General features: G+C 41.2%; 1 protein-coding gene across 2 annotated transcripts in view; it reads left to right on the forward strand.

Annotated features, from left to right (window-relative positions):
* Positions 1-18,297, forward strand: part of LTK (leukocyte receptor tyrosine kinase) — a 142,780-nt gene that overhangs the window by 112,751 nt on the left and 11,732 nt on the right. For both annotated transcript variants that reach the window (XM_058162053.1, XM_058162054.1), the window contains 2 exons: positions 13,705-13,834; positions 16,998-17,095. In XM_058162053.1, coding sequence (XP_058018036.1) covers positions 13,705-13,834; positions 16,998-17,095 — 228 coding nt within the window. The remainder of the gene's footprint in view (positions 1-13,704; positions 13,835-16,997; positions 17,096-18,297) is intronic.

The raw sequence follows: 18,297 nt of genomic DNA on the forward strand, positions 1-18,297 counted from the left end.
CTAAATCCGCGGCTGAACATCGGCGGCGAGTCATTGGCCCCGATGGAGAGGGTCCGCAACTTAGGCGTCCTCCTGGATGAACGGCTGTCTCTAGAAGAGCATTTGACGGCCGTCTCCAGGAGAGCGTTCTACCAGGTTCGCCTGGTACGCCAGTTGCGCCCCTTTCTGGACCGGGATGCCCTATCCACGGTTACTCACGCACTCGTGACGTCTCGCCTGGATTACTGCAATGCTCTCTACATGGGGCTCCCCTTGAGGGGCATCCGGAGGCTACAGTTAGTCCAGAATGCAGCAGCGGAGGCTACAGTTAGTCCAGAATGCGGGTGATAGATGGAGCCCCTCGTGGCTCCCATATGACACCTATCCTGCGCAGACTGCACTGGCTTCCTGTGGCCTTCCGGGTGCGCTTCAAGGTTTTGGTGACCACCTTTAAAGCGCTCCATGGCATTGGGCCGGGTTATTTACGGGACCGCCTACTGCGACCGAATACCTCCCACCGTCCCGTGCGCTCTCACAGAGAGGGTCTCCTCAGGGTGCCGTCAGCGAGGCAATGTCGTCTGGCGGCGCCCAGGGGAAGGGCCTTCTCTGTGGGGGCTCCCACCCTCTGGAACGATCTACCCCCCGGACTTCGTCAGCTTTCGGACCTTCGGACCTTCCGCCGCGGGCTTAAAACATACTTATTTAATTGTGCAGGACTGAGCTAGATTTTAAATTTTGGGTTTTAAATTGGGTTTTATTTCTATTTTTAATTGGACGGGCTTTAGAATAAGTTTTTTAAATGTTTTATATTGTATTTATATTCTATTTATCTGTTTTTAGTGCCTGTAAACCGCCCTGAGTCCCTTGGGAGATAGGGCGGTATATAAATATGATTAAATAAATAAATAAATAAATAAATTCTTATTTCTGATCATCCTTCATGGATTTTTGTTGAATGAGGAGGTTTGAAGCATCTGTTCATAGATAAGATACGGAATGAAGAGATTATCTGCTGTATTTTAAGAGAAGGTGATAAATTCTTAAAATTGTTTATACTTTTGTGATGGGGAAGTCTTTCTTTATACACTATTTTTTCTTTTTCTTTGTTATACTTTCACTGTTACACTTTCACTGTTTTCTGTTCTATTTTTTTCTTTTTCTCTCTCTGCACATTTCATTTTTTTATTTCATTTTGTTTTTTTGTAGTTTGTATTAGTTTTTCTTGTACTACTGCAATCTTCAGTACAATTATTATTAAAAATCAAAATATGCACGTATCATCTTTTATTTCCAGTACATGACTTTTGGATACTTGGCAAAAGTTATCTAGTACTGAGGGGACCAGAGATGATTTAAATATTATCAATATGACCAATGCTAATATATTTCTTTCAAAAAATCTAATGATGTTCCATTGAGAACTTTTTATTTATTTATTTATTTATTCAAATTTATATACCGCCCTATCTCCCGAAGGACTCAGGGCGGTGTACAGGCATTTAAAAGACATATAAATACAATATAAAACAATTAAAAAACTGATTCTAACAAGCCCGTAAATTTAGAATTAAAATATCAAATAAAACCCAATTTAAAACCAATAATTTAAAATCTAGCTCAGCCCTGCACAATTAAATAAGTACGTTTTAAGCCCGCGGCGGAAGGTCCGGAGGTCAGAAAGCTGACGAAGTCCGGGGGGTAGTTCATTCCAGAGGGTGGGGGCCCCCACAGAGAAGGCCCTTCCCCTGGGTGTCGCCAGACGACATTGCCGCGCCGACGGCACCCTGAGGAGACCCTCTCTGTGAGAGCGCACGGGTCGGTGAGAGATATTCGGTAGCAGTAGGCGGTCCCGTAAGTAGCCCGGCCCAATGCCATGGAGCGCTTTAAAGGTGGTTACCAAAACCTTGAAGCGCACCGAAAGCCACAGGTAGCCAGTGCAGCCTGCGCAGGATGGTGTTATACGGAGCCACGAGGGCTCCATCTATCACCAGCGCAGCCGCATTCTGGACTAACTGTAGCCTCCGGATGCCCTTCAAGGAGCCCCATGTAGAGAGCATTACAGTAATCCAGGCGAGACGTCACGAGTGCGTGGTGACCGTGCATAGGGCATCCCGGTCCAGAAAGGCGCAACTGGCGTACCAGGCGAACCTGGTAGAACGCTCTCCTGGAGACGGCCGTCAAATGGTCTTCTAGAGACAGCCGTTCATCCAGGAGGACGCCTAAGTTGCGGACCCTTTCCATCGGGGCCAATGACTCGCCACCGATGGTCAGCCGCGGATTTAGCTGACTGTATTGGGATGCCGCATCCACAGCCACTCTGTCTTGGAGGATTGAGCTTGAGCCTATTTCTCCCCATCCAGACCCGTCGGCCTCCAGGCACCGGGACAGCACTTTGATAGCTTCGTTGGGGTGGTCCGGTGTAGAAAAGTACAGCTGGGTGTCATCCGCATACAGCTGGTACTTCACACCGAAACCACTGATGATCTCACCCAGCGGCTTCATGTAGATGTTAAACAGAAGGGGCGAGAGGATCGACCCCTGCGGCACCCCACAAGTGAGGCGCCTCGGGCCGACCTCTGCCCCCCCGTCAACACCGACTGCGACCGGTCGGAGAGATAGGAGGAGAACCACCGATAAACGGTGCCTCCCACTCCCAATCCCTCCAACCGGCGCAGCAGGATACCATGGTCGATGGTATCGAAAGCCGCTGAGAGGTCTAATAGGACCAGGGCAGAGGAGCAACCCTGTCCCTGGCCCTCCAGAGATCATCCACCAACGCGACCAAAGCCGTCTCCGTGCTGTAACCGGGCCGAAAACCGGACTGGAACGGGTCTAGATAGACAGTTTCATCCAGGTGCAAGGGAAATTGATATGCCACCATACTCTCTACAACCTTCGCCGTGAAGCGAAGGTTGGAGACCGGACGGTAATTACCTAAAACAGCCGGGTCCAAGGACGGCTTCTTAAGGAGGGGCCTCACCACCGCCTCTTTCAAGGCGGCCGGGAAGAGACCCTCCACCAAAGAAGCGGTCGAATCGCCTGGAGCCAGCCTCGTGACACCTCTCGAGTGGCCAGCACCAGCCAAGAGGGGCACTGGTCCAGTAAACACGTGGTGGCATTCAACCTACCCAACAACCTGTCCATGTCCTCGGGAGCCACAGGGTCAAACTCATCCCACACAATGTCACCAAGACCGCCCTCACGCATCTCGCCCGTATCACTGCAATCTTGGTCCAGACCATCCCGGTTGAACGATTTTATCGTATAGATAACCGTTAAACTCCTCAGCACGCCCCTGCAACGGGTCATCCCGCCCCTGGTGTAAGAGGGAGCGGTCACCCAAACAGGGCGGCCGGGCGGTTATCTGCCGATGCAATGAGGAGGAGGCGAGCTACGCCTCGCTTCCTCAATGCCACTAGGTAAGTCCTAGTATAGGACTTCACTAGTGTCCGATCAGCTCGAACGGCTAGACCTCCAAAACTCTCCAGGCGCCTTCTCCGCGCTTCATCCCTCTCAGCTCCTCGGAGAACCAAGGAGCCGGTTGGGACCTGCGCCGGGTCAGAGGCCGCAAAGGCACGACACGGTCCAAGGCCCCGCCGCGCCTGTTCCCAGGCCGCAACAAGTTCCTCAGTCGAGCCGTGAGCCAGACCCTCAGGAAATGGCCCAAGCTCCGTCCGGAACCCATCCGGGTCCATCAGGCGCCTGGGACGGAACCAACGTATCGGCTCCGTCTCCCTGCGGTGGTTGATGGCAGTCAGAAAGTCCAGGCGAAGAAGAGAGTGATCTGACCATGACAAAGGTTCAATGACTAATTCCTTTAAGTCCAGATCTCTCAACCACTGACCAGAGAGAAAAACCAGGTCCAGGGTGCCACCCCCAATGTGAGTAGGGCCATCAACTACTTGGGTCATGTCCAAGGCCGTCATGGAAGCCATGAACTCCCGAGCTGCCGTCGATGACGAGCCGGACGATGGCAAGTTAAAGTCCCCCATGACTAAAAGTCTGGGGGTCTCAACTGCCACCCCAGCCAGCACCTCCAGGAGCTCGGGCAGGGCAGCTGTCACGCAGCAAGGAGCCAGGTACGTGATCAGCATACCCATCTGACACCTATGACCCCATCTCACAAAGAGGGATTCGCACCCGCAATCTGAGGTACAGTGGTCTCCTCGGCTCTAGACTCTCTAATCACAACCGCCACCCCCACCCCTACCCTGGGCCTCGGCTGATGGAATGCACGGAAACCCGCGGGCACAACTCAACCAGGGCACGCCTTCAGTGCCCAACCAGGTCTCCGTAATGCCCATAAGGTCCGCGAACCCCTGTATAAGGTCACAAACGAGGGGGGCTTTATTCACCACGGACCGAGCATTGCACAACATCAACCGGAGGCCCAGGCTCTGAGGATCCTGACCATCCGGGAAACGGGTGAAGTCCAAGGGGTCGGAGCGCGTGATTGCTTTCAAACATCGAGCACGCGCCCCGAAACTTGATATGACCCTCGCCCGCCATATCTGCCTCTCCCACTTACCGTGTCAATAGAACCACCTCACAGATAGGAACACACTCTCCCCTAACCTCTGGACCTAATAAAGAAAAACCGCCATGAGCATGTGCAGGAACTGGCCCCTACCCGACGGGTTACCCCATTACCCGCCTACCCTCCCACCCCGTTATGATTCCCTTGCTAATAACCCCATAAACCCTTCTTTTTAGCATGCCACCTCTGTGGGTCCCAAGACCCGTCATAGAGGCCGGCCCTCGATAGTGTGGTGGGCCATTCCTGCGAGGCGGGGGCACCTCGCAGGCGCAAGAGTTCCTGTTGCGAATAACGCATAAAATCAATCATCAGCTGACTATGTCCCATTTGGCAGCCGAGATGTTGTACTGGGATGTCATTCTGGAGTCTGATAACGGATGGAAAAAAGAGATGGAAAAAAGAAACAGGCAGTCCGTCCTAAAAAGATGTAAAGTCCATTTATATCCTGATGGATTAGCAGACAAAAGATCGTAAACCGTCTCAGCCCATCCACCAGGTAGATGTTCCGCTGGACCGGAGTATGCCGTCTGCGGGAGAGATGTTCCAGCAGTCCAGGAAGGAGGTCCGGGGGTGGGGGTAGCCATCCTTAGTAGAGATCCAGCTAAGTAACTAGTTGGCCATCTTCTTCCTGTCCTTTTGGATTCAAAGTCCATTACTTTCATGTATCATCCTATGGGGAAGGATCACCTGGTTGATTTCATTCCTTCAGGGCTTCATCGAAGTAATTCTTTTAGCAGCCTATAAGCAGGTGTCTACATGAGAGTTGCAATATAAACATAAACGCTCACACAAGACAGTGCCAGAACATGAGTCACTCCCAGATAGGTGCCATATGGCAGAGAACTATGCTGAATATGCTCATGTAAAAGGATTGGACTGGGCAGCACTGAACACCTTCTTCATCTCTACATGTTATTAGTTATATATTTTAATAGATGCCAGTTGCTATTTAATCACTCTGTATTCAGGTCTCCTTTTAATTGGGCTCAGGATTCAGTAAGTGCCCATATAGTTTTGTTGGCAATATTAAATATTTTGCCACTGCTTTCTTCTAAGATTGTTTTTAACTTCCCAATTCCTGGTTGTCTTGTACCCAAATATTATCTATAGGTGACTTTGCTCAGCTTTTCAAGGTCATTCTGGTCAGATACATCTTCTCCACCTAGGCAGTGTTGTCTCTTTGGTGCTTATGGTATGAAGGAAGAGTCAGAAAATAAACACTACCATTATGCAGAGCTCTTCCCTACCATGCTGACTGGGAATTTTGCTCATTTAACAGTAACAGAGTTGGAAGGGACCTTGGAGGTCATCTAGTTCAACCCCCTGCTCACGTATAGGAGACCTATACTAGGGATTCGAATTGTTGGATCTATAGACCACCACATCTTCAGGATCTGGCTATAGTATTTCCAATTAAAATTGGATAATAGCTTGAAAAAAAGAGGTGCTTCAGCATCCCAGGAGAACCTGAAGACTGAGTTGAGTCTTCATGACAGGCAGTTTCAACACTGTATTCTCTACACACCCATACACTTTTTTTTTTTAATAGAAATAAGACACACCTTAGGAAAATTTCAGCAGGTTTCTGTACATCAGATTTATAGCTTGATTTATAGCTAGAAGCTGATCAGCTTTAATTGCTATCTGCCTCTCCCTAAATATTTGGCATGAAAAACATTCCTAGAGCCATTTGTAAGATATTGTTTCCCTCTTCCGCTCTAACAAGTGGCTGAGACCCAACCAGAGATGACTTCATCCCTCCCAAACCGAAGGACTTCTGAGTGGCCACTTGTGTATGTTTACATTTTTAAAAACATCTGTCCAATGGATACTTTCAAATATGTTCTTGTGGTGAGCTATTTCCATCTTTCAAGAGAATGAGACATTACCCAATTAAGTGGCAATGGAATATTTCTTTAATTATTCCACGCTGAGCAAGTGTAGCATATGTTATAAGAAAAAATTAATACTTTTTAAAGTTCCTGAGTTGAAATACAAATTCTTAAGTCTTGAATATACAGAATCCATTTATTGAAGACAGGCCATGCCAGCTGCAATGAGGGGAAGCTTCAGAAATCATAGCCAAAGCAGGATTGGGAAATCAAATTCCTCCCTTTGGTGTGTGTTTTTTTTCCTTTGTTTTTCTTAAGAGTCTTCTCCCAAAATGTTTCTGACTGTCTCTTTATTAGCCTATGTTTTCTTTTCCTCTCTTCACCATCTCTCCAAATAATATTGATGTATTTCTAGAAGGAATATCTAAGAGCACTTCTAGACAGCTGGTTTCATGTGCTGTCCTGTAGTCTACAAAGTATCCCAGGATAAACTTGATCTGTCCCCATAACCCTTCGTAAGACGGCTTCATGAACGAAAGGCTGAGAGCTGATGTCTTAACAGTTTACTGTAGCAAAAGTTGAGGTGGATGATTGAAAAACTTTCCTGAAAACCTCCTCAGTGTGGGCTGAACCAGATGGCTAGAGTGGTGGGTTTAGTACAGAGATGGTATTCAGCAGGTTCTGACCAGTTCTGGAGAACTGGTAGCAGAAATTGTGAGTAGTTCGGAGAACCGGTAAATACCACCTCTGACTGGCCCCGCCCCATCTATTCTCTGCCTCCAGAGTCCCAGCTGATCGGGAGGAAACGGGGATTTTGCAGTAACCTTCCCCTGGAGTGGGGAAGGAATGGAGATTTTACAATATCCTTCCCCTGGAGTGGGGTGGGAATGGAGATTTTACAATATCCTCCCCCTGCCACGCCCACCAAGCCATGCCATGCCACGCCCACCAAGCCACGCCCACAGAACCGGTAGAAAAAAAAATCCCACCACTGGTTTAGTAGTCTGTTAGAACCTGACCTATAGAGTAGATGGGGAACTTCTGCTTTTATCTTACTGATAAGACCTTACCCATCTCTGGATTACCTGCAGTGCCTGCCTGATTCAGGAGGGTAGGATGATGGAGATAGACACAGCGATGCTGGCTATCTGCGAGGTAAAAGTATGACTTCAATCATGCTCTGTCTTCTCAGGTCCCTTATGTAACAAGCTAAAACACTGCGCTGGGGGTGCACTGGCTGAAACAAAACGATACTCTCCCATCAACAAGCATTGCTCCTCTGTACAATCTGCCAACCTGCTGCTCATTGCACAGAGGATATGGGAGGGAAGAGTAAACATTACTTCAAAGGGTCATAAAAACCAGGCATCCTGTTTGTCAGCCCCTACCCACTGTGGATGACTGCAGGGGGTGGGGTGTGCCCCCAGCAGATGAAAACAGTTTATAGGAGCTGGGCAGATCCCACTTGATATTGCATGGTCAGCTCAATTGCAGCTGAATCACCAGACATCCGGCAGATAAGAAGGCTTCGTTTTGAGGGGTGGGGAGAAACACGTTAGCTAAGGATTGGGGGTGAGGAAAGGCTGCATGATATGGAAGTGTCTTTCAAGAACTTCAAACTGAAGCTGGGGAGGCTGTGCACAAGGCCTAAGAGGCCTAAAAAAAGGTTGTGCACAAGGCCTAAAATTCAGCCATCCCTAAGGCCTCTGCACCGTTTGCTAAATCATACTCTCCTGAAATCCTTTTTGGCTAATTCCTTCAGTGAAAGGCACAATTATAGTTGATAAGTGAGCTGGCCTCCTATAATCTTGAAAAGCTCTATGGACTTGATACATTAAAAGCTCATGTGATGAAGAGGGCTTCTTCCATCAAGAAGCAACTTCTGTGACTGGGATGCCTTTTCAATTAATTTTCAATTAATAAAAAAAGTTTTATTTTGACATTCTTATCCAATAACATATCCAATAACATATTTAATGTACCATCATATACAATTAATCGGGTCTGCCCGGTCACCACCCCCTTCCTTTTCCTTTTACTCTCCTTCTCTACCTTCTTCTACTTTCCATAACCATCCTCCCCCTCTCTTATCTACATCCTCTCCTCTTTCCTCCCTACTCCTTTCTTCTCCCTCTTCCCCTCTTCCTTCCTTTCCTCCTCCTCCTCTTCTCTTTCCTCCTTCTCTCTTCTACTCCTTCTTTCCCTTCATTCTAAAGTAGTAGCCAGGCAGGTCCGATCTTACATTAATTATACATCTTCAATCATCTTTGTACATTAACTATCAATCCATTTTCTGCCCCTCCCTCCCTTCCCTTCCTCCCCCACCCCCAGGACTTCGAGAACCGAGTACAGGGTATAAAACTAACAACAAAATTAAAATCTAGCACAAATCATAATCCATAGTCATTCCTTAAAACCTCCACTCCCTTCCAAAGACAAAGAAGATACTTTTCTTCCACTCCATTATATATCAGACCATTCCACTCCTAGAGTTCTCAGAAGTTTCGATTGAGTTAGTATTTATTCTTGAATAAAGTACATAGTTTTAATATCCAACCTTCATCAATCAATATCAAAACAACGTTCCATCTTCCAATATTCACCAAGGGTTCTTCTAAAATGTCTTTCTTCCTTAGCAGTCTCTCAAAATAGTTCATATTTCCAACTTAGTTTCTTTAATTTTTCTGTCCAACCTTCAGGGTAAGCAATAGTCCATCTTTTCACATCTTTAACATTTATATATACAACAAATAATATTACAAATATCCAAAGTATCAATTGTAATAATTAAAATCTTCACTTTACCTTACTTATATCAAATAACATTGTTAAAATTACACCTATAACTTATCCAAAATATATCTATTATAACAATTACATTCTAATTAACATTACATCCATCTCTTAAATATAATATTTAATCCAAATTCCTAAATTTTACTATCTATCCTCCAAAATTAAACAATATTCCATCTTCCTATTCCTTTATACCTTTAATATATCATATAGTACCCCTAAAATTACACATTTATATCCACAATAAATCATTTACAAAAATTAACCATAATCATATGTAATAAAGTTAAACATTCTCCCTCCCCTTCTTCTATCTTACACATTTTCGACCATCTATTCACCATTCAACTTAACATCTGTTAACAAAGAATTCCCAATCTTTAATACATTAGTATAAAAATCTCGTGCTTTACAAATTGTGTTGAGAAAATACTTTCTTCCTTTATAATTCAGTGTTAAACCTACTGGAACCTCCCATCTAAAATATATCTGATGTTTCTTAAGCTCATCCACCAGAAAGGCAAATTTTTTTCTCTTTCTTAACATTTTAGGAGGAATTTCCTTCATCATTATTATATCTTGTCCTAATATTTGAAATTTATTTTTATAAAATGCTCGCAAAATTCCATACCTAATCCTCTTATTTGTAAAATAAATAACCACATCTCTCGGTAAACACTTCTGCCTTGCCCACCAGGAATTAACACGATAAATTTTTTCAATATTAACTTCAAAATCTTCTGGTTCCATTCCCTCTATCTGGGCAAAGGCCTGAATAAAAATCTCTTTCAAATTTTCCTCTTTAGATTCTCTTAAGCCCCTTACCCTTATAGCATATTCCATTAATTTATATTGTAATATAACCCTTTCTTCTTCTGCCTTATCAGCCTTAACCTGAATATCATCTATTTTATTTTCTAAATTCAAATTAATTTGAACTTCATCTATTTTCCTTTGCAAATCTAAATTAATTTTGTTAAGTTCATTCAATCTTTCTTCTGTCTGTGTACTAGATAACAATAATGGAGTAATTGATTCCTTTAATTTTTTCATCTCCTTACTCTGCTCTTCCACCAAATCTTTAAAATCCAGTATTTCTTTCTCCATTTCATTAAATTTTTGATCTATTTCTGAAAGATGAGCCCATAAGCTCCTGTAAAAATTCCTTAGACTTTCTTTAATATCCTCTCTCAATTTCCGTACCTGAAGTGAAGATATTTCCAATATTTAGAAGTGGTTAAATCTCTTTGCTTAAAAGCCATTTTAAACTAAGTAATATCAAGAAGAAGAAAAAAGGGGGAATAAAAGAAAAAAAAACCCAATAAATTTTTCTTCTTAAACACTGTAAGAAAAAGATAATAAAAAAAAAGAATAGATTTTTTTAAAAAAAGAATTCCATTTAGAAAAAAAAAAATCTTGTTATTTTCTTCTTAGAGGTTCCACGCCAGCAATTGTAATCAGCATTTCCTTAGCTTTCACTTTCAAAACACAAAACGCCATCTTTCTTCATCTCCACTCTTCAAATAACTTCTCTGTCAGGGAGTTAAAATCATCTTACAAACAAATGCCAGCCCTCCTGCTTTCGATTCTTTCCGTGTTGACAATTTATCAGTAATCCTCTTCAGTCACGGAGATGGACGCTGCGTTTTGCTCTGCTTTTGCAGAGGCGTTCTGGATTCTGGAGCTTTTTTTGAACTATAGAAGGAGCGTTCCCATCAAACCACCAGAAATCATTCTGGGGCTTTTCTTGGGGGCTCTACTTCAGTTCAAATGCTCATCTCCCCCTCCTTGCCCGAGGGCAGAGATTTACGAGCTGTTGACAGCAGATTAACGCTGTCTAAACAGCTCTCACAGAATCACAAAGAACGGGCGGACTGAGATTGTCCGCCATTTAGCGCAGCGGCGCCACCCGGACTTCAATTAATTTTTTGAATTAAAATCCTCTACAAACAATTGTTCGCATACCCAAACTGCAGTAATAAAAACTAAAATAAAGTAAGGAATTAAAAAAAGAGACGCAAAGAGAAAGCAAGTGCAAGAGAAGAAAAAAATAAGAAACATAGAGAAAAAAGATATTAAAAAGTAGCTCCCAGTATTCCACACAGCAATTACAACTACAATTATATTTTAAGCTTTCTAAAGTTGCATAATAATATTTTTCTTTGTATAATCTATCCGGTCTAATCAACAAAGCATAAATCACAAGTTTATTTTTTCATGCAAACAAAAAAACTCTATTAGAAGCTTCTCGTCATCAATAAATATAGCTTGTGACTTTTCTTTAATCAAAGTTGATGTGTCCATCTCAGCAAACCGGGATGATATCTATGGCCTGAACTGTGGAGGAGGTAGTAACGTTTGTCAGTCCTATTTCCTGCAAATAATCCAGCAATAACCCAAAAAGATGCTTGCCAGGGAGAGTGAAAAATCTGGAGTCAACCCCAGCATGGCTTGCATATTGGGCTGCATGTAATTGTTCGAGTCAGAAAATTCAAAGATGAATAAATAATCAACAAAACAGTTCAGTTGAATCACAATTCCAATTATTGATAAATGTATGAGATTGTTATATATTCATGGACGTTCTTTCAGTTGAGCAACTATTGCCTCTTTGTAGAAGAGAATGTCAGAAAAATAATTTAATCCTTTTGGAACGAGAAGCAGGGAGAGTTGTTTTGATTAATTATAAATTATACTTCAATTATTTAAATAATTGAATTATAAGTATTTACTATATATTTCAAGCCTCATTTGCGGGAAAGTTATGTTTTTACTTTTTACAACACAGGAAATGTAATTAAGGCTCTCCACACCCAGAATTCATAAGAATCCTGGTCTGAAGGCCAAAACAAACAAAACGTTAAATACATTGATTGTCCAAACAGCAACAATGAGTTGGTTGCCCAGAGCTGTCTGTTTATGTGTGTAATTTAATGTCATAAAATGACTGTTTTGCCATGGATAAGTTAAATATACTACAGCCGATGTGGTTCCATCTGCAAATTTATTTACACACAAGGAAAGGGCTACATCTAAAAAATTATTTTAAAGTTTGGTTGAATTTCAAAAAGTGTTAAATCCTGTTCTTTCCCCAGTGGTATTATTTCTCAATAAGAGGTTTACTAGCAATTTAACAGTATGGATTGTTATGAGAGACCAAATCATATCACCAACTTATGCTTTTTGTACTCACATCGGCATTTCTTCACTGGGAAATCTAATTATACATATGTACAGATGGCATCCATCTTGGGATCATTATTTTTAAGAATGTGATGATATAAACATTTTCCATCTAACTATGGAAAGCATATCAGCTTTTCTTCTTATCAACCTGGGGAAATAGGAAGCTGGGGTGGATTAACAAGCTATCAACATCATGGCAATTGGAAGAAGCTTAAATCTCGTGGTTTTGGCAGAGATTGTTCCATTTCAATTTCAGCAACATTATCTTTTGGGTCTAATTTACTTATCGTGTTCATAGTAACAGTTTCTTCGATAAATCAAAGTGATTTACATGGTAATCATCCCTGATTTTGTCCCCATAGTAACCTTGAGGGGGAAAGTGAACTGAGAGAATGGGATTGGCCCAAAGTCAACCATTGAGTTCTATAGGTTGAAGGGTTTAACCTGAGTCTCCGTAGTCCAAATAACATAACCACTGTGCCGTTCTGCAATGAGGAATGAGATTGGTTTTTAGCTAAGTTATACTGTCAAGCACATAGATAAGATTGGTCACCTATTTTTTGCACCTAATAATTACTTTTTGGAAAATTAGGATTTTATTTCGTTAAAATAAGTGTCCGAAGTTTATCACAGCTTTAGTGCTCCCATTTGACTGGAAATTGACTGTCTGAAAAACAGTCAAGACCTCTACTGCCATAATTTGTTGCCAAATAAGAGCTGAGGTAGCGCAGTGGTTAGAGTGCAGTACTGCAGGTTACTTCAGCTGACTGAGAGCTGCAGTTCAAATCTCACTGGCTCAAGGTTGACTCAGCCTTCTATCCTTCCGAGGTGGGTAAAATGAGGACCCAGATTGTTGGGGGCAATATGCTGATTCTGTAAACTGCTTAGAGAGGGCTGTAAAAGCACTATGAAGCGGCATATAAATCTAAGTGCTATTGCTATTTTAAGAATGGAGTGTTGGTGGACTCCATGGATTACACAAAAAAAACTGGGAAATTGAACATAGGCAAGAATCAATGTGGGAAGTGGTAACAAGAAGCTACCTACTCAAATTTAACCCTCTGATATAATTAATCATTGTCTATAGGCCTTTAGGGCAGGGGTCTCCAACCTTGGCAACTTTAAGCCTGGCGGATTTCAACTCCCAGAATTCCCCAGCTTGAATTCCCCAGTTGAAGTCCACCAGACTTAAAATTGCCAAGGTTGGAGACTCCTGCTTTAGGGAGTCTGATAGTAGACATCTGATGTCTAAAATCACTCACTGCATAAAATTGCAATTAACCAGAATTTAAGAGATTAACTTGGTTGTTATCAAAGATCAATTTCATTTTTCCCCCTCCTTTGCTTTGCTGCTGTGTGGTGGCTCATCTGAAGTAAGTTCAGTCACCAGAATATAGTGCAGTGCATTGGGGTGAGCCTGCAAACGTTGCCTCGTTTTATCCTTTTGGAACTGATGACTGGAGGAGACATGAAGAGCTTCCTACGGCAGAATCGGCCTCGGGAGGTGAGTCAGCTCTTCCTTTTCCCAAACTTCTCCTGCTCTGGCATCCAATGAGTTGTTGAAACAGGATTTGTTTTCACACAGCTTGAATAAAGTAAGGTTTAGTGACTGTCTTCTTTAGTGGCCATTTGCAGTTATGATGGCGATGAAAAAATAACTTTACGACCAATCTTTACATTTTTACACTTTGTAGGTCTGTAAAACAAAAGAAAGCTGATGTAAGATGATAAGCATAGTCATGGTTTCACTTAGCGATGGTATCATTTAACAATAAAGTCCCAGTTGCAGTCACTCATGGATAAGCCAAAAAAAATAGTTGCCAAAATACACCCTAATAAAAGAGAATATCTGTAGTTCAGTGTTGAAACGAGGGATCCCTGATGCTCTCTGAGCTTGGTTGTTTTCTTGCAGACATTTCTTTACCCATGCTAGGTAACTTTCTTAGTACTAGACCACCGCACTGACTAGCACTAATGATGTTACCTAGTTTGGATAATGAGGCATCTGCAAGAAGACCACCAAGCTTGGAGAACACCAAGGATCCCTCAAAATTCACCTTCAAAATTGGGTTCGTCTTATCCACACATTGGGTTATCTGCAAGTATTTATGGTATTTTATACATGTATTACAAAAACCCGGTTGAGTTTGGAAGTGTGGTTGCTCTTTCTGTAATTTGCCTGGTCAGGTTTCAAGTGTGGCATCAATCAAGGGTTGTAGAGCAAGGGTTGAGGCATCTCTAATAAAAAGGTGCTTCAGTTCTACATTTGTCTTTTATTTATTTATTTATTTGTAAAATTTATTAGTCACCATCTTGCTGCACAGTAATTCTTTAGTGGAATAGAATAGAATAGAATAGAATAGAAATTTTTATTGGCCAAGTGTGATTGGACACACAAGGAATTTGTCTTGGTACATATGCTCTCAGTGTACATAAAAGAAAAGATACATTCATCAAGAATCATAAGGTACAACACTTAATGATAGTCATAGGGTACAAATAAGCAATCAGGAAACAATATCAATATAAATCGTAAGGATACAAGCAACAAAGTTACAGTCATACAGTCATAAGTGGAAGGAGATGGGTGATGGGAACGATGAGAAGATTAATAGTAGTGCAGATTTAGTAAATAGTTTGACAGTGTTGAGGGAATTATTTGTTTAGCAGAGTGATGGTGTTTGGGAAAAAACTGTTCTTGTATCTAGTTGTTCTGGTGTGCAGTGCTCTATAGCCTCGTTTTGAGGGTAGGAGTTGAAACAGTTTATGGGTTAGGGTTAGGGTTAGAGTTGAAACAGTTTATGTCCAGGATGTGAGGGGTCTGTAAATATTTTCACAGCCCCTTTTTTGACTCATGCAGTATACAGGTCCTCAATGGAAGGCAAGTTGGTAGCAATTGTTTTTTCTGCAGTTCTAATTATCCTCTGAAGTCTGTGTCTGTTTTGTTGGGTTGCAGAATCAATTTGTACTTGCATCCTTCACCCTCTTATGTATAAAGATTGACAAACTGTTCTTTTTTTTATATATATATATATATATATATATATATATATATATATATATATATATATATATATATATATATATATATATATATATATATATATATATATATATGTTTTCTGAGGTTTTCACGGTGTTTGTATGTAGGTCTTTGGTTGTTGGTTTTCTCCTGTGTAATTGAAATGTCTTGGCAATGTTTGACGAAGTCTCATTCGTCATCTTCAGGCTTCAGCTTCGTGCTTCTGGGAGCAATGTGTGATCGCAGCTGTTTCATTGCTCCCAGAAGCACGAAGCTGAAGCCTGAAGATGACGAATGAGACTTCGTCGAAACGTTGCCAAGACATTTCCAATTTTACACGGGAGAAAACCCGAACAACCAAAGACCTACACACACATATATATATATATATATATATATATGATATATATATTTATCTTTATATATTAAAGATATAGATAGATAGATAGATAGATAGATAGATAGATAGATAGATAGATAGATAGATAGATAGATAGATATTATGTAATTTTATATAAGAAATACATTCAAAGAAAGAAAAAAATAGTAAAGTAAATATGAGAAAGAGAAAAAGAATAGACAAACAGAAAAAATAGGAAAAAGAATATAAAAACCAGGAAACATGAAGTATGTATATATATGCCTTCCTCTCCTCCTTGGCAGTTATCCATACAACTCTAATCAAACCATTCTCCTCAATATTTCATTGTAATTCCCTTCTCTCTATAACCTATTTTTTTCTAATCATCAAAAAGATTGCCATGTTGTTCTAAAATTATCTCATGTCATGGGTTGGCATGCTCCATGATCCTAGCTGAGTTTCTACATGAATAACGAAGTTTGTGGGATTGGCATTAGACACTCTGAGCCAAAAAAGAAAAGCTTCAAAAGTCACATTTCCCACTTACTTGAAACGCACACCCCAGGATATGGTGTATATGTATAATAACCATGTAGTGCTTCAGAAAAATAACAGAAGAAATGTTTATTTTTTCTGGAAAGCACCATCTTTCTTGGCTTGTGCTGGCAGGGCAAAAGGCACAGAGAGAGAGAGAGAGAGAGAGAGAGGGAGGGAGAGGGAGAGAGAGAGAGAGAGAGAGAGAGCTTTTCCACTTTTAATTTGGTTCTGTTCCCTCTATTTTTATTTGTTCTTTCAAATGGGAGAGAAACAAACTATGCTTCCATCTGAAAGAGACATCAATTCTGAGCTGAAATAGATCATTGTACCTGACATTTGCAAGCAAGGTCAATATTTCCCTATCTCTTTTCAATTTCTGAAGCCTGAGAGGGTGACACTTCAAACCAGTCCTGGGCACAAATAAATAATATGTGAATAGTTTTCTCTCACTTCCACCTTGACTGGCAAGTAATCCTCATTTAGTGACCATAACTGGCAACTTAGTCATTAAATAAAGTGGTGGCTAAGTAAAACTGCCATTGTGCTTAGGATCTTACTTCAATTTACTTTTGCTTTATATTTATGACCCGTGAAGGTCATCCATTCAAGGACTGGTTGTTAAATTAACTTTTTCATGATCATTGCAATTGTGAATGGTCACTAAACAAGGCAGTTGCTAAACAAGGATTCTCTGAATTTAATTTTCTTTGCCTTTCTCTTTGTCTCTCTTAATGGTATGTCATACAGAATCAGCCATCTGCTTTGACTATGCTGGATTTGCTAAATATTGCCAGGGACATTGCTTGTGGTTGCAAATATCTTGAGGAAAACCATTTCATTCACCGGTAAGTAAAGTTCTTCCATATAATGATTGAGATGTGCTTTTTCTATGTTGGGGTCTTCTTTTTTTTAATTGATGGCCCTACATAAGGTTACATTTCTCACATTATGTCACTTGGAACAAAAATTATGTGTTTGTCCCAAAGGTGTTTTTTCAAGAGGCAACTGGGCTTCCTTTGTTTTTGCTTGAAGACTTTTCATCCAAGAAGCTTCTTCAGTTCTGACTGAAAAAGTATCTTTGGGACAGCCATGACCTGGATAACTAAGAATCTCCATAGACAACTTGTGCTTCCAATTTCTTATGATAGAACTATGGAAACTTGTGATTAGAGCATTGGCTGATTGTGCTGATATTGTGCTGTTCCACTGAGGAGTTCCTTCATTAGTAATCATCCAATGCCTTCCTACACTTCATCTGTTGTTGTTTTTTTACACAAACACAATAAGATGGAAAAGCTATAAAATGTGTACTAATATTAGAGTGGGTACTTTTGGTGACATCCAAAGTGTTCTCTGGCAGATCTGTTTCAAAACAGATAAAAACTCGTTCCATGGATGTTGGGAAGAATCATGACTTTCTAAAAATCTCAAGCAGAATTCTTTGACTTCTGATTTGAGATTTTCTGCGATTGACAGCAGCTACCTGCAGCAGCCTTACTTGGTACTATTTCAAGTATGTAATCACAGTATGATCTATATTTTTTTATTTGCTGTCCAGGAGCAATATTTTAAATATAGAATATTACAACATATCCAATATAAAGCAATGATATAAGGTAAATTATATAAAATAATAAACTAAAACTTTTATCAAAAAACCAAATGCAATTTTCCCCAATAAAAAAGTCAAACTTCTGACTCTGGTTAGAGATTCAGGCAGGTATCCTCCCATTTATATATGTATATGTATGTATGTATGTGTGTATATATATATGTATATATATATATGTATGTATATGTATGTGTGTGTGTGTGTGTGTGTGTGTGTGTATAAGTGTGTATATTTATATATATATAAAATTTTCTCCGCTAGATACTACCTTCAATATTCCAGTTTCCACTAGATGGCAGTGTTGCATCAGAAGATTAAAATAGCATCTCTTCCTTCCACCTTGCCTGTTTCCCAAAAAGCTAAGCAGGATTGAATGTAGTACAAGGCAAACCACTTCCATTATTACTGCTGAGAAAACACGAGACATCTGAGGGA

The sequence above is a fragment of the Ahaetulla prasina genome, chromosome 1, assembly GCF_028640845.1.
Source record: "Ahaetulla prasina isolate Xishuangbanna chromosome 1, ASM2864084v1, whole genome shotgun sequence".
Taxonomy (NCBI): Eukaryota; Metazoa; Chordata; class Lepidosauria; order Squamata; family Colubridae; genus Ahaetulla; species Ahaetulla prasina.